Raw genomic sequence first — 23,686 nt, 5'->3', positions numbered from 1 at the left:
CATGGGCAGCGACGGAGGAGCCTGTGAGAGGAGCGGCGAGGCCGTGGCCTTCCCTCCCTCTCTGCGCTCAGCTGCAGGGCACGACAGGAGAGCGAGTTTGTTTACTTGCGTTCCCGGCGCGCCCCACGGCCGAGCGCAAAGAGAGAGAGAGGGAAGGCTGCGGCCCTGCTGCTCCTCTCACATATCCTCTAGCGCCCGTTTGCTAAACGGGCTGAACGACACTAGTTGATCCATAAAATGAAAGCAATAAACAATGTGCTGCAGTCACACAATCAATCAATCAGTAGCTGAACTGGGTTCCACACAGTCACAAAAACAAAAAGAACCACAAAAACAAAAACGCAAAATAAATCGCAAAAAGAGACACACCTAAGCGTAACACTCAGTCAGCGTAACACTCAAATCATAAGCGTAACACTCGAAACGGAGCCCATTCAGCTTCCAAAGAAAGTTCGCAAACCAGAACACTTATTTCTGGGTTTGTAGTGTTCCATAAATCCCTCTACCAGTTGCCACTGGTAGAGCTGCTATACATCTGGGTTTTCCTGGACATATTCGGGATTCAGCCATTGAAATTCGGAAATTCCAGGTGGAATTTCCGAAAATCAGGAAAAATTTCTGGGAAAACTCAAGACGTATGGCAACCCGTGTTGGAAGTGTTGATTTTTCACTGAATTTCCTTAAAAATAGGTCAAAAACTTCCATTTTTTGGAGTTTTTGTAAAAAGAGCTCAACAACTTTTGTGTCTGGATTTCCGCTTTTTGAAATATGGCAACCCTATGTTACGGGGGCAAAGTTAGAGGAAGTCTTCATTGTACAATTTGCAAGGCCAAATGTGATTAAGAAAGGGAGTTCAGTTGGAAAGCTGGAGGGGAAGATTGGCTACGGCGGTCTTGGTGGGTGACTATTTTTATTTATTTATTTAATGGAAGAAAAGCAGAAGAAGTGGGGGAAAGTATATGGAACGCTCGGCAATGTGCATGCTCAGCAAACAGAACTAGTTATGTGGGGCGGATTCAATGAACTATGGCTGCACCCCATCATAATCTGCCGACGGGTGTGAACAGCGAAACAACAGAATGAGGCCAAAGGAATTAAAATCTACCAGTGGTGTGGAAAATTCCACTACAGATCCTCAAAGAACAACAACATTATGAGGAAGGGGGACTCTGTACCAGATAGCGAATGGGTGGGGCTCGTCCTTCCTCTCTTTTCGATAGGACAAAGCCAAAATTGAGAGTTGGTTGTAATGTGACCTAGAGCAGTGTTTCCCAACCTTGTGCCTCCAGCTGTTTTCGGACTACAATTCCCATCATTCCTGACCACTGGTCTTGCTAGCTAGGGATGATGGGAATTGTAGTCTCAAAACATCTGGAGGCACAAGGTTGGGAAACACTGACCTAGAGGAAAAGCTACGGGCTGAAAGCTGGAGAGGAAGAGCACAATGTTTGATTTCTGTCTGAATCCAAGGCTGCATCTATGGGAGAAACAAGACCCTTTTGAGATGTTAATGCTGTGAACCCCTCCACTGTAGGCTTAGGTGGTGTATATGTGTAAATAAACCATGTATCATAAAGACACCACAGTCTCTGCTGTGCGTCATTTCCAAAAGGAAAAAAAACCCTAGGTAAGCGTCCAGGACCCCTGGAATCTCACAGCGCTCAGAGATTAGGGTGGTTTACAATATACAGTAGTACCTCGGAAGTCAAACAGAATCCATTCCAGAAGTCTGTTCGTCTTCCAAAACGTTTGCAAACCAAGGCACGGCTTCCGATTGGCTGCAGGAAGCTCCTGCAACCAATCGGAAGCTGCGGAAGTGGTGTCAAACGTTCGGGTTCCAAAGAATGTTTGCAAACCGGAACACTCACTTCTGGGTTTGCGGTATTCGGGAGCCAAAACGTTTGAGTAGCAAGGCGTTCATCAACCAAGGTACGGCTGTATAGGCACTGAAATTATGTCAAAGGACGTAGTCCTGTTTCCTTCCCACTGAGAGTCAAATGTGTTTTTTTGTAGGAACAAAGCCCACCCTCTAGCTATAATTCACCAACCTAATTTAAAAAGTTAGGTCAGGGGGAAAAACACACTTCACCAAAAATAGCCTGTTTCTGCCTTGTTTACATTTTGTCTGTCTGGAGCGTTTTCAAGTAACTAGCTAGGCAGGTTCTAAAGTTGCATTGTATTCTGGAAATAGGATCTTTTCTGATGGTATCTAGGATTAGCACAATTGCTGAAATGGTTAGGGAAACAGGTGCCATAAAATGAAGCTGCAACTTAAAAACAGGGTTGCCAACCTTTTCTTTGCTGAATTGCTGTGCCTTTTAACAGCTTTCCAGCAATTCATCTGTTTTTATCCTCTATGGCAGGGGTTCCCAACAAAATTTTCTCGAGGACCCCTCATCGAGCCGCTATTGTGACAAGGACCCCCATTAATTCCTAATCCTAAAATTAAAAAGTGAGAGCCAAATTAAGAGTCTTTTTATATTTTATATTTATACGTTTTTTACAGTTACAACAGAGTACTCCATCAGTATACAGTTAGTTTTAATTTTCAGTTCTTAATGAGATGAGTTAAATCTGTCCTTTGAGTCCATTGTTTCTGAAATATTAGGTTCCAAACTTGAAACTTTCACTCTGAAATCCGACCGCATGTCGAGCCGATTCCTATATTTGTTTTTCATGAAACACATGGAAGAAAATGCTTGCTCACACCGATATGTGGTTGCAAATGGAAGGATCTTTTTCATTGCCTCATCTCCAAGTTTCTTGTAGTCCTTGCGGCATACAGCAGAACTACTGCCTCTATCTAATTCTAGTTTTGCGCTAGACTCTGCTCATGCAGGAAGCGGCCAAAACAAAAAATCTGTTTTCATACGAAATATAGTTAATATATTTTTTATTCTAATAGGATCTTGAGGACCCCTCTGGCATAGCTCGCGGACCCCTGGGGGTCCCCGGACCACCTGTTGGGAACCACTGCTCTATGGGATTAAACGCAATCTTTACATTCACATTTTTTATAAAATGTGAAACAAATATTGTACCAAAATTGTCCTTATTCCACTGCCCCATAAATTTATGTTATTTCTGATTTAATGTTAGTAATAACCCATATGCCCTTATAATACTCCTCCTTAATCTGGGTTTCAAAAGAATTTGTTGTTTGAGTCCTGTTAGCTTGCAGAATTCTGTTTGTCACAATGTCTCCTTTACAATACGATTTCCTTTAAAATATTTGAAAGAGATGTATTCCTGAGCCTGGTTCTGGCCGGGGAGGGCAGGATATAAATACATTTATTATTATTATTATTATTATTATTATTATTATTATTATTATTTAATCATATGCCCTGGTAGTTGACAAATTCGTCCCCTTTTCAAAGTTCCACCCATATTACTAAATTTCACTTACACCAGGCCATAGCTGCCAAGTTATCCCTTATTTTAAGGGATTTTCCCTTATGCTGAATAGGCTTCCTCGCGAGAAAAGGGAAAACTTGGCAGCTATGCACCAGGCACTCATCTATGTTCCTAGATCCTGGATAAATTCAATGGGAAAATCACTCCTGATTACAAAAATAAATAAATGACAAATGATTCTTTTTTTTAATAGCACAGGAGCCCTGCCGGGGGGGGGGTGGGTGGCAGGCAAACCTAACAGTTAAAACATTTAAGTTTTAGATTTTAACCAGTGAAATTTTGCTGTAACTGAGGCTGCAGTCCCACCTCCTCCACTTACCGGGAAGTAAGCCTCATCGTTAAACTCAATGGGAATGACTTATTGAGGATCCATGCACTGGATTGCACTGAGTCATTCATTGATGTCATAATCCTGGGTTCATGGCAACTCTCAGTTTGCTTCTATAATTATAAACCGGGACATCCATTAAAGATGTAATCAATAAGAGCAAATTAATATTTCAAAAGGCATTTTCTGCTTTTGACACCAGAAAGCTTGTGTTATGAGCCCAAATCTACAAGTTTATATCATACAGAATTGTAGAGGTGGAACGGACCCTGTGGACCCTGTAGTGCAAAACCCTGCAATGCAGGAATATGCAGCTGTCTCATACGAGGATCGAACCTGAATTTCAGACTTCTCTAAGGACCAAACTATGTGCAGCCTTAGCAATCTGTGACAGATTTCGTGGCTTTGCAAAAAAAGCAACCTGCTATAACAGAGGATAAGTTGGAATACTGGAGGGTGGGGTTGCAGCTCTTTAACTCTTTCCCTGCTGGAATAGCTCCCCTGAAACTGCTGCTTTTAGCCCCACCCCAACAGCTTTTTGGGGAGAACAGTAGTTCTTGGAAGCTGAGTCAGAGAGAACTAAACACCAGAACTGCTAGGTTTGCAGGAGCTGGGACAGAGCAATGGGTGCTAACCCCATTGGGGGATTCAAATAGCTGACCTTCTGATTGGCAAGCCCAAGAGGCTCAGTGGTTTGGACCACAGTGCCACCTGCTAATTTAATGCCAGTGGCATGAGTAATGAACAGGACTGATTTGAGCTAAATGAAGTGGAGCAGTCTCCTACCCAGTTCTGCCAACACACACCAGCTCTGACCCCTGGCCACCTTTCCACAGCCTTCCTCCTGAGCCTCTCTTGCATGGAAACAGGAGTAGTTATATGAGCTGGTAAGAGCAACTAGAGAAATGGCAAAGAGGGATTGCAGCAAGAAAACCCAGGAGTGGAATTATGCCTGTATACACACACACACACCATACATTTAAAGCACATTCAAACCACATCCTCCTGCCCCCAAACCATGGGAACTGTAGTTTAAGAGTGGTATGGAATTCTCTAGCTCTGTATAGCTCTGTAAACTACAGTTCCCATGATTCTTTGGGGGAAGCAATGTGCTTTACATGTATGACATCTACGCAGCTAAGTCCCCTGTCTGTATGATAAAAATATGTTTACTGAAGTGTAGGTGGGTTCCCATGAGGCAAGACCCAGTGATAACACCAAGAACCTTTATTGAACTAACACAACTGGACAACAGGGGCAAAGCAACTGCTTATATAAGTTTCTGAAGGCCTGGGCCCCTCCCACTTCCAACGTGATTGGCTCTCTAAACTTCCAAGCTGCGACTCATGACTCAGAGTTTAAGGGCCAATGGCAGAGGCCCAAATCCTGAAATGTTCTGTGACTGGACATCATGTATCGAATCAGAACACAGGAGCTCAGATTCCTTGGTCCAGACTCAAGCTCAGGCAAACAGAGACCACTGAATACATAACATTTACAATGGGCAAAATGATACCTTTATGTGGGGTTTAATCATCTGAGTTTGGTACAACCCAGTTCTTTATTTTAAAAAAAAAACCAACTGGCCTTCATATTTCATTAACATTTGAAGCGTTTGAAGATTTACAGAATGCAATCACCTTGACTACTACAATCCGCCGCCCCCGCCATCCTTGTTGCAGAGCCATCTCCTCACATTTACAAAGGATAGATATATTTCAGCTTCAAGTGGAGGAATTAACAATTGTATTGTCCACCTCACGGGACATATGGGCTTCTATGTGAGCACCACAATTGGCAGCTGATGCTCTGTGAGTACAACCCACAGTTGTGTAGCACACTTTCATTTGACGTACCACCCAGTATTACAAAGCCACTTCCTATCCAGGAAAACAAAGCTTATTTTATGCTTCTCACAGCACCACCCAACATCGTAGGCAAGGAACCAGCAACCGCCCTTCCTTGGCAACCAGGGCACTCCCAACGTTTATTTAGTAAGGGTGGGTGTCTCTCCCTTGCTACACAAATAGAGCGAACTCTGCCCTGCCTCAGATACAAATTCCAGAAGAGCTAGTCCAGGCAACCCCAAACTTCGGCCCTCCAAATGTTTTGGACTACAATTCCCATCATCCCTGACCACTGGTTCTGTTAGCTAGGGATCGTGGGAGTTGTAGGCCAAAACATCTGGAGGGCCGCAGTTTGGGGATGCCTGAGCTAGTCTGTAGCAGAAAAGAGAGAGAAAGAGAGTGTCAGTCTAGTGGTATCTTTAAGGACCAACTGGTACCCCTCTGTATATTGTGCTATGTTTTGCAACTTCTTCCACCAATGGACTGAGAAGATGGTGTCTGAGTGCCCATGGGCTGAGATTACAGTGGGAGAAAAAGCAAGTTATGATACGTTTTATCTTCCGGCGTACATGTGTACAGTACACATGGCTACTCCCGAGACATGGGGGGGGGGGCGCTGTGGTCTAAACCCGAGTCTCTTGGGCTTGCCGATCGGAAGATCAGCGGTTTGAATCCGCGCAACGGGGTGAGCTCCCATGGCTCTGTCCCAGCTTCTGCCAACCTAGCAGTTTGAAAGCACACCAGTGCAAGTAGATAAACATTGCATTAAGCAATTGTTATATTGCACGTTCCAGTGCATTTTCCTGTCACTTTTCTTATTGTAAAAGTCTGGGGTGAATTGGGTGGGGGTTGTTGTTGTTGTGAAAGAGCTCCAAATTGGTTTTAATTGCGCAACTTGAATTTGCCTGTGTGCAGAGCTGAATCCCACCCCCAAATAGCAATAGCCTTGAAGCACTGTAAAAAGGAAACTAAAAAACATTATATTATTTTTGTAGCATAACTTTTAAAAACATGTTATCCACAGAAGGACTTGTGAGAAGCAAAATGCAGATGGGTCTATATTTTCTCAATTTAGATCAAAGCTGAGCTGGTTTCGGGGGAAATGCAGAAAAATGTAGTATTTCCTCCTAAGAAACAACAGGATAGATATGGATTGTGGTCAACATTGTGCACATGCATCTTCCCAAACCAGTAGTTCACTGCTGGTTCATTGAAGTAAGAACAAATGAGACTGAAAAAACACTTTTTATTAGTATAGAATGAGGAGCAGGGGGAAATGCAGGGAGAAACTCTAAGGTTATTCATAACAAATTGAAAAAAAAAACGTTTAAAAGCACATTTCCAAAAAAACAAAACAAAAAAACAGAGTCCTTTTTGTTGGGATTACGGTAATTCAGATGGAAATTCAAAGGTGTCAAAAAAGTTTATTTATGTATGCCACTACGGCGGCCCGTGTTTTGTTAGCCCAAAAATGTTAAACAAGTGAGGTCCCGACCAAAGAAGAATGGCAACTTAAACTGATGGAATAGGTAAAACACCATATACCTTCCCGCCAGAACAGTACCTATTTATCTACTTGCACTGGTATGCATTTGAACTGCTAGATAGGCAGGAGCTGGGACAGAGCAACAGGAGCTCACCCCGTTGTGGGGCTTTGAACTGCCGACCATCGGATCGGCAAACCCAAGAGGCTCAGTGGTTTAGACCACAGCAGCTTGTGGATCTAATTTATAGAATAAGAGAACAAGAACAACATACGTTTAAAGAAGATTGGAAAATGTTTATTGAATATATGGGGGGAATTGTGTACACTCGAAAACGTTGGCAGCATTAAGATGGTTTCAACAGTGTAAATAAGTTTTGATGGAAGTAATAATGGAATACTGAACGCTTTAGTTTATGTAAAATATGCAGGGATTTATGCCATGCAAAATGAACCATGGAAAAAGAAGAGAAGTCATTGATATTTTAAACAGAAAAATTAATAAAAAATTGTTTTAAAAAACAAAAACCCTATGGTCATGAACATCAGTTCGCCTAAAATGGCTCAAAAGTGGAGGGAATAAATAATAATAATAATAATAATAATAATAATGGAATAAAATTGAGGACCCAAACATTCCTCCATGCCACCTGCTTTCACGATTCCAGGCACAAGGAAATGGGCAGGCTGTAGTCTGGATGAGAGCCAGTAACCTGAAGCTGTATCCAATCAAGACTGATATATTCTGGGTGGGTGGTTCGTCTGTCCTCGCACATGGTGTTCATTCTACGCTACATAGGGCTACATGTCCCTTGAAGGAATAGATCTGCAGCTTGGGGGCAGGTGTGACTTGATTCATTTTTTTTTGTTACCAGAAGCCTTGAATGCAAACATTCAGTAAACAGAAGCTGGAAGCTATGTACAGTACCTGGATTTTTTCCTCACTTAATGATACCACTCGGGCACCTTATGCTTCTAATTACCAGCCAACTGTCATTACCTCTCCAACATGCTCTCTCACACACACACCATGTGCAGCTTGGACTACTCTAGTGCACTGTTGTGGGGCTGCCTTTGAAAACAGTTCAGAAACTTCCATTTACTACAGAACACAACTGTTAGATTAACTGAGGGGCTCTGTGTTTTAAACATGTTACCTCTGTACTATACCAACAACTCCCAGTCCTTTTCTCGGTCCAATGCTTAAAACTTAAAAAGAAAAAAAAACATTTAAATTACCATGTGTTGAGATTCTTGCATTGCAGGGGGTTGGACTAGATGACCCCTGGGAACCCTTCCAAGTCTACAATTCTATGATTCTACTCATGGTTTAGATCAGGTTAGGATACTCAAAGAACCATCTGTCTCCACACATTAAGACCTTCGGTGGGGAGGGACTAATGTATCTGAGATGTGTTGCCACTAGAGATCCTCCTTAGTGGTGGCCCCCCAGTTATGGAATGCTTTCCATGGAAAAACTCACGTTATTGTCTTTTTGAGGCCTTGCAGCTTTTGTAATTCCACAAACCTCTAAGTTTGTATTTTTTTAAAAAAAATGGTTTCTGTTTCTCCTTTTCTTTCATTTACATCTCACCATGCTTAGTGCACATATAATTATGTACTTTTTGAACTTTCAATAAAGATGTTTTTTAAAAAATGCTTTTTTTTAAGTCCAGTATTCCACAACACCTTTAGAAAGAAAGCATAGCTTTTTTACCTATCTGAAGGGATGCAAACACCCATCAGTACCGCTTTCTCTCCTCTGCGTTACCTGCCAAGTCGGACTATGTCGTCAATAATGACAACAAGCAAAGCTTTATAAACCACAGTGTGGAGATGTGGTGCCTTTAAATAAGGCCTTGGGCGTGAAATAGGACGAATGAAAAAATATTATAAATACCCGGAAAAGGCAAAGAAGAAGAAGAAGGAGTCGCTAGAAGAAGGTAAGGAACAGCGGCAGGAGGAGGAAAAGCTGCGCAAGGAAGAGGCGCGGCGAAGGCGGAGCGCTGCTGGGCTGCACCTGGCGCGCCTGGGTCCTGCCTTTTCCTCCCCGGCGGGTCCCCCGAGAGACTGGCGGACGAGGCGGTGCTCCGGCGGCCAGCGAAGCGTCCTCCTCCTCCTCCTCCTCCAGCACCAGCGTGCAGCAGCCCGGGGAGGCGGGCCCTGCAGGGCGCCGGTGTGCTGGGGCGCGACCGGGGGCAGGCAGCCAGCCAGACGCGCCGGGGCGAGCAAGAGATGGTGCGCCACGCTCGCCATCCGTCGCCGCCGTCCAGCAACAGCAGCACTCGAGGCACAGACGCCAGGGCCGCCGCCCCAACCCCAACCCCCAGCTGCAGTCGCGGCCGGCGCCTCCCCGCGCGAGCCTAGCGCCCCCCTCGCGGAGACGAGGTGAGTCTCTGCCTCCGCGCGCTGCTCCCCGCCTCTGCGCCTCCTCTTCCCCGGGGAAGGCGAAGGCGAGCGCGGAGAGGCGCGCGCTGCCCTCGCGCCTTGCGGAGAAGGAACAAAAGGCTGAGGGAAGGGCTGCCGGGGGGTGGGTGGAGCTGCTCCCCCGCTGCTGCCAGGGCTGGCTTGCTGCTGGTGCTATTATTATTATTATTATTATTATTATTATTATTATTATTATTATTAGAACGGCAGAGGCGTGGCGTCGAGGAACCTGAATGTTTCTCTCTCTCTCCCTCCTGTGAAAGAGAAATAGTAATCTGGGGAGGCCATACCTTCCAATAAGGGACTCCTGGCAAATTCTAGGATGGGCTCCTTTTTGTTTTGTTTCGTTATTTTGACAAAGCAATAATAAATAAGAATAAAAATGTGCACGCCCACCCCTGAGAGACCATTCCATTGGAGCTTTCCAACCTCCCAAAATTTCAACACCTCTTGCGATGGTTTGACCCCTTTCTGTTTTAACAGTACAAAATTCTACAAACACCTTCCATATCTCCTCAAAGTCGCTTCTCCTGCATATTCAGGGTGAGCTCCTTCTGTGGGTTTGGAACATAGGTGCCACCCCATGCCAAAGATTGTGGGTGCCTGCAACTTTGCCCATTGACTTTTTTGGGAGGGTCCCAGTCCCCACAAATATATTGTCGTGGTGAAGCACCCACAGCCCCCTGGAGTTGGCTCCTGTGGTTTGGAAGGAAGATGGGTGCATAGGAGCCAAGCCCTAAGGCCTGAGGGGTCTTTGTCCCCCCCCCCTAAAATATTTGATCCGTTTCAATAGATCAAGCCTGCCCACTGTATCCTTGGAAGGAAACCTCATCCGAGTTCTGTGGGACCTGCCTCCAGGTCAAGTGTCAAGTGTGTACAGTCCTGGTGTTACGCTCTACATACAATTTGTGTTCTCATTTTGTCATTTTCCGTTGTGAACCGCCCTGTGATCTTTGGATGAAGGGCGGTATGCAAATGTAATAAATAATAATAATGACAATGCAAGCTCCATGTGCCTGAATTCTGGCTTATTGCTCCTGCTGCTGTCATCCTTGGCCCTCTGCTTCTGTTTTAGGTGCTTTAAGTTTTAAGTGCAGAGGGAGAATTAAAAAAACAAAACATTAAATGAGTACCAAAATTAAATTATTTAACAAGACAAGGATCAGACGGGCATAATTTCCCACCGCTCCACCAGGTCCTCTGGATGTTTGAGGGACGGCGGGGCTGTTAATAAACCCGACTCCTGTTTGTTTTTGTGATGTGCCAGGGAGCTGCTGGCGTTCTCCGGCAGGGGACTTCCGCAAATCTAATTGCCAGTGGAAAGAGAAAACGTTGCAAAAGCAACTGGGCGGTTAACATGGGAAGAGAGGGCTAGTTAGAGAGAGGCAGCCAATCGTGCGCTTGCATTTGCTAAAAGGAAACAACATCTCTCTCTGTCATCCTTGCTGTTACTGGTGTCATTTGCAAAATTGGTGTTGTTGCTTGTAAAAGCAGCTAAAATATCGGAGGGCTTTTGTGCACAAAGGTAAAATCCGTTCCTGGGACTTTGTCTGCATTCTCACTATTGCACCCACCCACCTTGGTTTTATTTCAGCTGCATAATAGTCACTGTAGCATTTTTTAATTGCCGCAACGTTCAAATAGGTCGGCCCTAATGAGTTTTATTTTTAGCAAGCTGAATGGCTTTCCCCCTGCCCCTCAGCAGGGAATCGGAAGTCAATAGGTTAGAGTCATTTGTGAGCGTTTTAAAAACAAGCAGGTGAGGCTGAAAGGAGGATGTATCTCTTTTAATTAACATTTTAAAAAAAAATGACTAGGAAGACTGACCAAACTGGCCGCGTTAGTTCACATTTGTGAGTGTTGTGGTTCCAACTTCATTGAATTAGCATTTCAGTCCGGATGTTTGCCAAATGAAGGCAGCCCTGTTTAGGGAAGTTTTTAATATGTATTTAATCTCTATTGGAAGCTACCCAGAGTGGCTGGGGAGACCCAGACGGATGGGCGGGGTATAAATAATAAATTATTATTATTATTATTATTATTATTATTATTAATGGTGTTTTTTTCCTCGAAGGAGAGAGGCTGGAGACTGAGAATCTCTTTGTCAATACCTGTTGGATTGCAAAATAAAAAAATTCCTTCAGTAGCAACTTAAAGACCAACTAAGTTTTTATTTTGGTACTGTATGAGCTTTCGTGTGCATGCACACTTCATCAGATACACTGAAACAGAAGTCACCAGACCCTTATGTATGTGACTTCTGTTTCAGTGTATCTGATGAAGTGTGCATGCACACGAAAGCTCATACCAAAATAAAAACTTAGTTGGTCTTTAAGGTGCTACTGAAGGAATTTTTTTATTTTGTTTCGACTCAGACCAACACGGCTACCTACCTGTTGTTGGATTGCAGTTATGGGATGTGGCCCAAGCAAGCGCCGGGGACAGACAACACTAGAAAACTGGAATCCTAGCTACAGTATATCTAGAGAGCCACAGATCCCCCACCTGTAGCCTAAAGTTTTGAAGGAGAACGGTGGACAGTTTTCCCACCAAATATTATTCCCAAAGTAGCTACCACCCATCCTAGATTGCTGAAGGCTAAGGCCACATCTGCACCCAGTGTTCAAAACTCCCATTGTTCTGGTTGCCTTTTGCAACAGGGTATCTCATTAGTGTGAGCAGTTTCAGATTAAAACTTCAGAGTGGAAGGAGAAGAGGACCTTTTTCTGCCTCCCCACTTCTAGCTACTCTGTTGACTGGAGAAGAGACCCTCTTAAGAATATTGAAGGGGGTGGGGGGGCAGGGGAAGGACTAGACCATTTGAAAAATGACCATAATAGTTTGGCTGAAGTTCATTCATTTTCAGCTTTGTATTTTTGTTATTTACCGTTAAAAATGTGTGCCTAGGCATTCCGCTGTTGCGCCCATAAACTAGGTTTAAGGTGCCATTTGGCTCCTAGCTTTCGTACGGTATCTCAGTTTCTAACACTGTCTGGACCATTTAGTTAAAATGTTCTGATGAAGTTCTGGCCTTCCCCCAAAAGAATTCTGGGAGATGTAGTTTTTTTTTTTTAGGAGTGCTGTGAGTTGTTAGGAGAGTGCTGTTCCATTCACATCACTGCAGTTTAACAACCGGCCCCTCTTCACAGGGAGTTGTAGCTCTGTGAGGGAAACAGGGCGTTGTTTCCTAACAGCCCAGGATGTGGTGGTGGGACGATAATGTGATAAGTGGGAGAAGAATGGGAGGGGGTGTTGGAAGCTGAAGAGGTAACAAGGCTTAATGAGAGTTTGTGGCAAAGAGAAGTCCAGAATCGGAGGCAGAAGCTGAAGTGGGAGGAGAGAGGCCAAGAAGCAGAGATGAGTCAGGCTGGTGAAGACTCACGGGTGTCTCCCTTCCCTGTGATCTCCCAGAACCAGAAAAGGCATGAAAAGAGTGGAGAAGAGGTTGGCTTCATGCCGGCACAGTCTCGGATTGCTTGGGGAAAAGCTCCGGAGAGGAGGGAATTTAGACGGTTGTGGGTAGGCGGGGACTTTCATTCTCAGCAACTGCTTCATGGGGGCAAGACCTGTTGGAGATGAACTGCTGTGCTCATTAGGCATGACACTCCACCCAGTCTGTGCAGATCATGTTCTTGCTAATAAAGTTAACTCCAACTTGATCAGTGTGATATTCTGCTGGCTGGCTTGTGACACTGGTTGGTCACTGTTGGAAACCGAATGCTGGTTTAAATTGGACCTTTAAATGGTTTAAAAATGGATGCTTTTAATTCTGATCTACCTCTTTCGCACCCCTTCATAATATGAGCCTTTTTGCTAGGATTATGTTATATGTTGTTGTTTAGGGTGGGAAATTTCCCTCAAGCTTTCTCTTCAACCCTTGGCAGGTTTGCATGCATAATTGTTCCATCCAGTCATGCTAGAGGCAGCGCCATTGGCTGTGTTGTAACGTCTAGGAATTTCCTAATGGGGAGGGAAGAGCTCTTTTCTTATCTTGATTTAGCTCGAAGCATTTCCTTAGGATGAAAACTGGTGGTTAAGAAAATAACCTAGTCCCACCTGCGAGTTCCCAGAAGTTTCTCACTTTAATTTCACACCAATGCTGTAAAAATCCCATGCGAAGCCTAGGTAGGCTGCGAAAACAATCTAGCAGCAATATAGTAAAATATATCCAACCCGGTGTGACATATGTCGCATTTGTCCCCAGGGATAGTTTCTATCTTCCAGTTCCTGTCTCTGGTTAAAGTATTATCTTGTGCCACTTTTAAACCCTTGTTTTTCCCCCCTTTTGAATAAAACGGAGAAGCTTTTCTTAGAGAGAGAGATGCTTTTCCGAAATCTAGTTAGTAAAGCTGCAACATTTATTCAGGCTGCAATCCTATTCCCAGTTACCTGAGAGTAGGCATGTTAATTGGTGACTGATATTTAATTTTAATTTCTTTTAAAAAGTCATGACGCGAGTGCTGCTGATCATCTCATTTGTGGTTCATGTAGTTGGAGGTCAGGCTTGCCTAAGAAGGGGCTGTTGGCTTACAACTTGACAAGTCACCTGTACCCACTGACCAGAGGCAAATGGGGGGATGAGATGGTGGGCTGTGAGGTAATAATAATAGATGTCACAGTACTGGCCGATGGGCAAATCACTAAATTTCAGACACTGGTGGCTCGAAGAAGTCAAAGCTAAGGTAGGCTTTCATTGAAACACTTAACTTGTGGATTTGTATATGTTGCTAGTGACCCACATGGTTGCGCTAATGAATAGGAGTGCTTTTGTAACGCAGACCGTTCGTAATGGCAGTTCAGATGGGGAATTTGTTGTTCTGGAAGGCTAAAAGCCGAGCGGCCCATAAACCTGTCTTTTAAACTCTTTTATTTGTTAGGAATTAAGCCCCAGTGGAGGTCGGGTTCTTTAAGAATGATAATTTGTGCTGATGTGATCGTGCTGACTTTCAGCGAGGCTACACTACCATTGTAAGCAGCAAAGGTATAATCATTTCCATTGAGCGAGGCTTCAGTCTGAAGCACGGATATTCGGAAGAAAACCCCCACGGAGCTTGGAGGGACTTCCTTTTGAGTCAACGAGGTTGTGCTTCCAAGTCCCTTGAGGGATCGTCTAAAACTGACCAGCCGGTACATGTGAATAATAGGTTCTGTTAAGTGTCGGTGGTGCTCAGTGCCGGATTTACGTATAAGCTAAACAAGCTATTAGCTTAGGGCCACACTCTCTTGGGGCTCCCCAAAAAAATTTAAAGAGAAAAAACAATGATGTACATTTCCAAAATATAAGATAAAAAAAACAAATAAAACCTAGATACAGCAACAGTGTTTTGTGTTGTGTAGGCTCCTATGATGCAAGTATTTTAGCTGCTAGCCTGCTCCCTAAAATATCACTGGTTTGCACACTTCTATATATAGGGTGCCTACATTCTGCATGGACTGGTTGCATGGCAACACGTGCAAATGGCTTTACGGTAGATACCTATTACAGCAATACCTCCGTGAACGTCCGCCTCATCTAGAGTCCATTCCGGCGAATGTCTGCGGCAAACCCGGAAGTACCAGAATGGGTTACTTCCGGGTTTGCCACTTGCGCATGCGCAGAAGTGCAAACTACTCCACACGTGTGCGCAAACGCGGCGCTTTGCCCTGCGTCCTTTTCAGCTAGCGGCCGGGGCTCAGGAACGGATCCCAGTCGCAAAACAAGGTACGACTGTAGGTCCACAAATTACCATGTAGCATATATTCAACACAAAAAAAAAACAGCGACCATTTGTTGTTGTTGACAAAGGACAGCTGGACATATAAAGGGCCCCATTGCCTTCAGTAGCTTAGGGCCTCATCAAACCTAAATCCGGTCCCCATTTTTGCTCCTTCCGTACGGATATCTACACATACTGCAAGACGTGCTCCCTTTTATTAAGTAGATGTCAGTGCCTGGTTGACATTTAGTAATATACACTTGTTTCATTTGCTCAGCTTAGTTCTTTCTTCACTGCTTACTCTTGCAGTAGAATCTGTGGGTTAGCTTACGGCCAGGTGTGCTGGCTAAACAGCACCATTTCTGGGTTGTTGTTTTTCCATAGCTGCTGTTCATCTGGATTCCTCGGTTTCTGTGACGTCTGCAGCTCTGAAAGGTGCAAGGGACAGTATCGTGTGTTGGTGGTGGTGGGGCTAAGATCTCTGTTGGAGCTCATCTGCATGCAACCTGTAAGCCTGGAAGGCACCTGGGAATCGATAGGTTCAAAGGGCAAATCATACTTTGTTGACTGTGGATTTTGTGTTGCCCGGTTCAGCCTGCCCTAACCTTCAGGGCGATCGGGGTAGATAAGAGATATTGCTGCTTTAGTATCTCGAGGGTGAAGATGGGTGATGGTGGGCATTCTCCTCTCCCCAGCCCCCCACCCATTGCCTGTGGTGAAAGTGACTGCAAGGTTTGGTTCCTAGCTGTCAAGATATCCCCTTTTTAAGGGCAATTCCCTTATGCTGAATAGGATTCCTTGCGAGAAAAGGGAAAAGTTGACAGCTATGGTTTGGTTTTTACTTAGAATGTAAGAAAAATCACCTTCTGATACAGTGCAATAAAATAAATAAATACAACTATAGATTGATTGATTGATTGTTACGGTTCTTGACCAGCACACACATAAATATGCAGTACATAAAAACAATAAAAGAAAAACAATAACAATCTAAAAATAGGCAATAAGTATAAGTTTTAACAATTGTTTAAAAGAAAATGATTAAAAGTAGTGTTACTACTTAGGGGGGTAGACTACAGCTGTTAATATCACTGGATCCTCTTTAGCTAGTCCTGAAGATATTTGGACACTGCTAATTAGATTAGACCGAATTTTTATGGCTCTAGCACAGAATTTGGCTACCTTCGCTGACACATTAGAGTTAGCGTCGGAAAGAAGCCACTGTATATAGAAATTATCCGAGCGTCCAGGTAGCTCTGCCAGTATAGTGTGGATAAGCTCGCCTCGCACCTCCATGTAGAAGCAGCATCGCAAAAGTATATGGCCGATAGATTCCACTTCTCCTGATCCGCACAGGCAGCATCTCTCACATAAGGGGATCCGTTTGTACTTCCCTTGGAGAACTGCTGAAGGCATGCGGTTACGGGCCAAAGTGAATGCTCTTCTATGAGAGGGTATTTCCAGGTGGAATAAATATCTGGCTGGGCGGGCCAAGTATCTCCTTTCCTCCTCAATTAGAAAGTGAGGTACTTTACTTAAATCCTTCTGTCTCTCTATATCTATAATCCTCTGTTTAATAAGGGTCTTTGCTGTATTAAGATCATGTGACATAAGGCTGGATGGGTTGAGGCCCTATACTCAGCATCTTATTCACTATGGTCTTGCTCCAGAGTAAATACAACTATATATAATCAGAAACTTCAGTATCACCGTATTTGCAGTTAATAAGATTGTTCCAGCACTTAAACTTGACTCATCCTTACAAATCCTGAATTTTCATTAAAACTGAAAAAACCCACAGAGTTATGCAAATGCATGTATTGCAAAGAGAAGTGTGCACAGCCAGCGTTAAGACAACTCGGTAACCTCACTCCCTCTCTGTATCTGACATTCACCTTAGGTTTAGGGAAGTTTTTAATGTTTGATGTTTTATTGTGTTCTTAATATTCTGTTGGGAGCCACCGAGAGTGGCTGGGGAAACCCAGCCAGATGGGCGGAGTATAAATATGTTGTTGTTGTTGTTGTTGTTGTTGTTGTTGTTGTTGTTGTTGTTGTTGTTATTTATTATTATTATTATTATTATTATTATTATTATTATTATTATTATTTTATTATTTAAGCAACTAGTGACATAGGTTTAGCAGCAAGAGCTCATTCACAAATGTATAATGGCTTTAAAATAAGGCAGGGGTGTCTCTACTCAAGGCTTCTAATGGTTTTTCGATAATCCAATATCAGCAGTATTCCCCTAATTTTTTTAAGTCCCTTTACAGGGACCCAGGTGGCGCTGTGGGTTGAACCACAGAGTCTAGAGCTTGCTGATCAGAAGGTCGGCGGTTCGAATCCCTGCAACAGGGTGAGCTTCCGTTGCTCGGTCCCAGCTCCTGCCCACCCAGCAGTTCGAAAGCACATCAAAGTGCAAGTAGATAAATAGGGACCGCTCCGGCGGGAAGGTAAACGGCGTTTCCGTGTGCTGCTCTGGTTCACCAGAAGCGTCTTTGTCATGCTGGCCACATGACCTGGAAGCTGTCTGCGGACAAACGCTGGCTCCCTCAGCCTATAGAGCGAGATGAGCGCCGCAACCCCAGAGTCGGACATGACTGGACCTGATGGTCAGGGGCCCCTTTACCTTTACAGAAACGTCTGAGAAATCATAATTTCCTTCAGAGGTTTAGGGAGTTGTATTTCAGCGCATGTAGAAAACCACACTGTCATCGGTAACCGGGGTAGATGTTAAGAAATGGAAACCGTGTGGTTTCCTGGAAGAGTTGAGCAAAACTCTCAGTAGTTTTAGCTTTCTAAGAGAATCTATAGGAGGAATTTTATTTGGTCAATTGACCAGTCAAATATTTTCGGTTGAACAGTTAGTTAACTACTTAATATCTGATTGCAGTCTTTGCAAATATTCTACAAAGCCAAGAATGCCATGGTGTAGCTTTTTTCAGCTTCCTTTAAAATGGTTGCTGTATTTTGATTTATTTCTGTTCTTTTTTAATTTCATTTTTTTAAAAACATGTAATTATAGGTCAGGCTTCTGCAACCTGGCACACAGAAGTTTTTCTGTACTTACAACTCTGATTAGTCCAAACATGACATAGCTGTGCAAAAATGGGTTTAAAGGAAATTGTAGTCTCTGGTTGGGAAACTATAGATTGACCTGGTGTTCCTGTATAAAATAAAAATGTTCGGTTAGCATTTATAGAAATCTTCCTAGCACTGTTGAAAGTAAAAAAGAATTCATTATAATATTTATTTTTATTTAATCGAAACATATTCTGTAACCCATAACATATACAAAGTAGGAAACATACAATTGAATTAAAATTAAACATATCCAAACCATACAAATTGGGGTTGTTGCATTTACAGCCACTGGGGAGAAGGATAATTATTGATATTGGAGGGTAGTAGTATGCCCTTTCTAAAAATAAAAATAAAATGTTTTATTTGTAATATCAGGATATTGTCCTCAGAGTTTTATTATACAGTGGTACCTCGCAAGACGAATGCCTCGCGCAACAAAAAACTCGCAAGACGAAAGCATTTTGCGATCTTTTTGTTGACTCGCAAGACGAATTTTTCTATGGCCGTGCTTCACACGACGATTTTTTTTGAATTTTTTTTTGCTTTGCTTTTTTTACATTGGAAAACCGCAAGACGAAATTTTCGCAATACAAAACGACTCGTGGAACGAATTAATTTCGTCTTGCGAGGCACCACTGTATTCTCACTTGAAGCTGAAGAGTTATTAAGAATTCCAAATAGTGCCACATTTCCCTGGAGGCATATAAACATTGTTGTCATAAAATAGTTTTTTGCCTAGTTGTTGAAATTGAATATTATTTTTTGTTTCTACTCTACTATATCTTAATTTTTGAATTAATTTGTCATCAGTAGCCATGGGCCAGATTTCACCGTCCTTACTTAGCTCTTCTAAATATGTCTTGCGATAAACATCCAAGCAGCTAACAAAAAAAGTAATAGAATCAATACTTTATCCAATTTGCCTTCATTTTGCCCATCCCATATCCCCAGTAATACAAGTGAAGAGATTGCAATCAGTTCTTGTTTTAGTTATTAAGCTAATTTATACAAACCCCGTCTCCAGAAAGCTTGCCAGTTGGATGACACCCCTACATTATGATGTTATAAAAGCTAATTTGATTGTTTCAAATTACTATTAAGGAGTTGGCAGAAATACCAAGGCCCTTGAAGACTAATCCCTCTTTTGTTGTTGCTGTTCTAATAAAATTAATGCTTAAAAAAAACCTGACCCAGTATTTGAGCCATATTTGACTGATCTGTTGGCCTAATCTTTATTGACCAATCTTGTGAAGAACTAAGGAAGGATCTATTGCCTAAAACACATAGATCTAATCTAAAAAGAAGCAGTATAGGCTTCATGGTTTTGCCACGGCCTTTGGATAGTAATTGAGTGTGATATAACAGGAAGTTTGTCCCTATGGGCACACTCCCCCTTTTTTGTGTGTGCAGAAAATAAATGCAACTTGCCCCCGAGCCCAACAAAAGAGTGGCATTTGAACCCAGACCTTGTTTGACTTTTCATCTACTAAACGTGTATCTATCTTCACTCTTTGTACAGTGAAAGAAACCGCAGTGTGTGTTTGTGTGTGATTCTGCCTCTGTTAACTCTTTTAATTGCCTCTCGATTCTCATCGCCGCCGGAGCTGTAATCTTTTCGATATATTTGCACGAAGTGCTACAGGCTGTGACGCTGTTTTAATAGGGCGTACTGAATAGCTGTCTCCCATTTTTATTTTTCTGATATCCCCCAAAGTCCAAGAAGTACGGATCCAGTCATTTTGTATAGGAAAGGATGTGGAAAAGATGAATTCCTCTTGTGGTAGCGACTGAAAAAAGCTCGCGAAAGCTGCCTGCTCTTTTGCCCTCTTCCCCTGAGGTGAAAAGCCCTAAATCACGATTTAAATCACTAGTCAGTAAGACTTGATTTAAATTTTATTTTATTTTTTTACAGAAAGGCCATTCCTGCAGGTATAATCTTAATTGTTTAGAAGACATTTTTTAATGGTGCTTTTAATGTTTTATCCCTTCTTGGTTGCTGCGCTGGGCTCCTTTGGAAGGAAGGTGGGCAAGCAGAAATTTAATAAGTAATTAATGATGCATAAATAAACTTTGGCATTAATTTCTCAGAGACACTTCAGGTACCTGTCTTTAATAATCCTTTGTCCTTTCCTTATTGGAGTAGCTACTGTCATTCATATACCGGTAATAAGAACTGGAGATTTCTTGGCTAATAATAATAATAATGGTAATAATAGTAATAGTAATAGTAATAATAATAATAATAATAATAATAATAATAATAATAATAATAATATATTTATACCCCGCCCATCTGGCTGGGTTTCCCCAGCTACTCTGGGCGGTTTCCAACAAAAGATTAAAAATACATTTAAACATTAGTCATTTAAAACGTCCCTAAACAGGGCTGCCTACAGGTGTGTTCTAAATATCAGATAGTTGTTTATTTCTTTTACATCTGGTTTATTAGTTCTGTATTTACTGATGTTCCAAGGGTCTTATGTTACAGTAGGAAGGATCAAGGTTGTTAGTAAAAAATGGAGTTATTCATTGCTGCCATATCTCTCTAAGTAAGGACTAATAAGTTTGTGTTCAGCCTTAAGTCATGCTTAAGATCCTGAACTGTAACCTTAAATGATAAAATACATACTTTATTCCATAGGAAATGAGTATATCACAATGGGGAGGCTGTGGCCCCCTGGAAATTAATGGACTATATTTCCCATCATCCAAGACTGTTGGCCATTCTGGCTGGGGCTGATGGGAGTTGTAGTCCAGCAACGTCTGAACATTGCCATGTTCTCCATCCCTGGTCTATATTTTAGCCTATATTTAAGCATGGTGTTTTAACCGTGGTGATTCTTGTGTGTTTCCACAGACTACTTGAATTAAAGTTGGGAGATCTGGGCACATAGCTCATGCTGACAATAAGCCATGGCAGCCGACGACAAAGTAGCTATTTTAACCGACGACGAAGAGGAGCAAAAGAGGAAGTATGTGCTCGCTGACCCTTTCAACGGGATTTCCAAGGAGCCAGACCCCCAAACCCAAAGCGATACACCTTCGACAGAGACCACCACCACCATTCCGGACGAGGAACTGGATTGGCTCGAAAAACACTGTGTCAAAGTGAACAACGATCTCCTGATCTCCAAAGTCTTTTATTTTTTCTTTTATGCTGCTTACGGTTCACTCTACCCACTGCTTCCTGTGTATTACAAGCAGCTGGGCATGACGCCCAGCCAGAGCGGGCTGCTGGTGGGCATCAGGTACTTCATTGAGTTCTGCAGCGCTCCATTCTGGGGTGTGGTGGCAGACCGCTTCAAAAAAGGGAAAGTCGTCCTCCTCTTCTCCCTTTTGTGTTGGGTGCTGTTCAATTTGGGAATCGGGTTCGTCAAACCGGCTACCTTAAGGTGCGTACCAAAGTTCCTGCCACCAGTCTCTCCTACCAACGCCAGCCACCTCTCGACGGCAACCACGCAAAACGTCTCCCTCCCTTCGGCGATTCCTACCACCCGGGCTGCGTCGCCAGAGGGCCGGAGGAAAAGAGACGTTTCTTATAGCTTGGCGGCGGCGAGCTCAGCTCCTCCTGAAACCACATTCCCTCTGACCACGCGGAACATGTTGAGGTCCGAAGAGAGCAGGGTTACTCACAGTACTCCGAAAGGCATTGTTACTGCCGGATCGTTGGGGAATTTAACCCCTCCGACAGTGCCTCCTGCCGCCACCACCGGGGCTGCCACTCTCGTCTACGATCACCAGGAAGTGGAGGCGATCTTCCTGCTCATCCTGATGGTTGTTATCATAGGGGAGTTTTTCAGCGCGTCGTCGGTCACGATTGTGGACACGGTCACCCTACAGTACCTCGGCAAGCACCGAGATCGCTACGGGCTCCAGCGCATGTGGGGCTCTCTGGGCTGGGGCCTGGCCATGCTCTCGGTAGGAATCGGTATCGACGCCACCCGTATCGATGTGCTCATCGAAGGGCAAGGCTGCAAAGCCCCGGAATACAAGAACTACAGGATTGTTTTCATCGTCTTTGGTGTGCTAATGACACTCTCCTTGGTTGTGGCCACCCAGTTCCGGTTCCACTACAACCACTACAAGCAAGAGGAGAACCAAAGCAAAGATGGGGACATCTCCCAGGCGGACAGGAACTCCTCCCACGACTCCTCCAACGAAACCCCGAGTGACACAAGCCAGTTGCCCTCCTTTAGTTTCTGGGACTTGATAAAGCTGCTCTGCAGTATCCAATATGGCTCCGTGCTCTTTGTAGCTTGGTTCATGGGCTTTGGGTACGGATTTGTGTTCACCTTCCTTTACTGGCACTTGGAGGACTTGAACGGCACCACCACGCTCTTCGGGGTATGCTCCGTCCTGAGTCACGTGTCCGAACTGACCGCGTATTTCTTCAGCCACAAGTTGATCGAGCTAATTGGACACATCAGGTAAGCAAACAGTATGGTGGTGGTTGACTAGCCGTTGTCAGTGTTGCACCAAACATAGATATATACTGTATCAAATCAAATCAAACTTTATTTGCGTAGCCGACAGGCCATAGCATCAAAAGGACAAACACTAACAAAAATACATTACATATATGGTTACCAATAAAACCTATTAAACCTATTAAAACCCAAGGTAAAAGCTGGGTTATCATTCATCAATGTCCCTCTGTCCCATGGGCGGCGACCTTCTCTCTGGTAGATTGTTCCAGGCCAGTTAAGTGTAGGGCCCAGCCAAATTGAAAGATTGTGAATATGGCCACAGGGGGATGGTCAGGACAAGGAGAAAGATAATAATAACCAAATAAGCAGGGGGTAATAAATAAAAATAAGTTAATAATCTCATTCCTTAAAATTTAACATACATAAAGTGATAATAATACTGATAAAATCCGTATTATTCCTGCATATAAGACTACTTTTTAACCCAGGAAGATCTTCTCAAAGGTCGGGGGTCGTCTTATACGCCGGTATATCCCAAACTCTATATTTCAACTGGGAAAGTTGGGGGTCGTCTTATACACCCAGTCTTATACGCCGGAATAGGTAGTCGTACCTTGGGAGTCGAATGGAATCCGTTCTGGAAGTCCGTTTGACTTCCAAAACGTTCGGAAACCAAAGCGCAGCTTCCGATTGGCTGCAGGAAGGTCCTGTGGCCAATTGGAAGCCCCGTCGGACGTTTGGGTTCCAAATAATGTTTGCAAACCGGAACACTCACTTCCGGGTTTGTGGCGTTCGGGAGCCAAAACGTTCGACTCGCAAGGCGTTTGGGATCCAAGGTACGACTTTAACAGTGCAAGGAAACTTTGGCCCTCCATGTGTTGCTGGATTAGAGCTCCCATCAGTCCTGATTCCTGGGGCTGCCGGGAGTTGGTTGGATCATTTGGAGAGCCAAAGATTTGCCGCCGCATCCGAAAGTG

The 23,686-nt window shown here is 43.6% G+C and overlaps 2 protein-coding genes across 2 annotated transcripts in view; one reads left to right on the top strand and one right to left on the bottom strand.

Moving 5' to 3' along the window:
• Positions 1 to 9,331, bottom strand: part of HIBCH (3-hydroxyisobutyryl-CoA hydrolase) — a 70,449-nt gene extending 61,118 nt beyond the window's left edge. The window contains exon 1 of the mRNA XM_088676168.1: positions 9,096 to 9,331. Coding sequence (XP_088532294.1) covers positions 9,096 to 9,331 — 236 coding nt within the window. The remainder of the gene's footprint in view (positions 1 to 9,095) is intronic.
• MFSD6 (major facilitator superfamily domain containing 6) overlaps positions 9,323 to 23,686 on the top strand; it is a 37,157-nt gene continuing 22,793 nt past the window's right edge. The window contains exons 1-2 of the mRNA XM_035136152.3: positions 9,323 to 9,463; positions 21,140 to 22,709. Coding sequence (XP_034992043.3) covers positions 21,196 to 22,709 — 1,514 coding nt within the window. The 5' untranslated portion in view covers positions 9,323 to 9,463; positions 21,140 to 21,195. The remainder of the gene's footprint in view (positions 9,464 to 21,139; positions 22,710 to 23,686) is intronic.

The sequence above is a fragment of the Zootoca vivipara genome, chromosome 1 (genome assembly GCF_965207765.1).
Source record: "Zootoca vivipara chromosome 1, rZooViv2.hap1.1, whole genome shotgun sequence".
NCBI classification, from domain to species: Eukaryota; Metazoa; Chordata; class Lepidosauria; order Squamata; family Lacertidae; genus Zootoca; species Zootoca vivipara.
The sequence above is the reverse complement of the archived record's forward strand: the minus strand, read 5'-3'. Positions and strand labels throughout refer to the sequence as shown.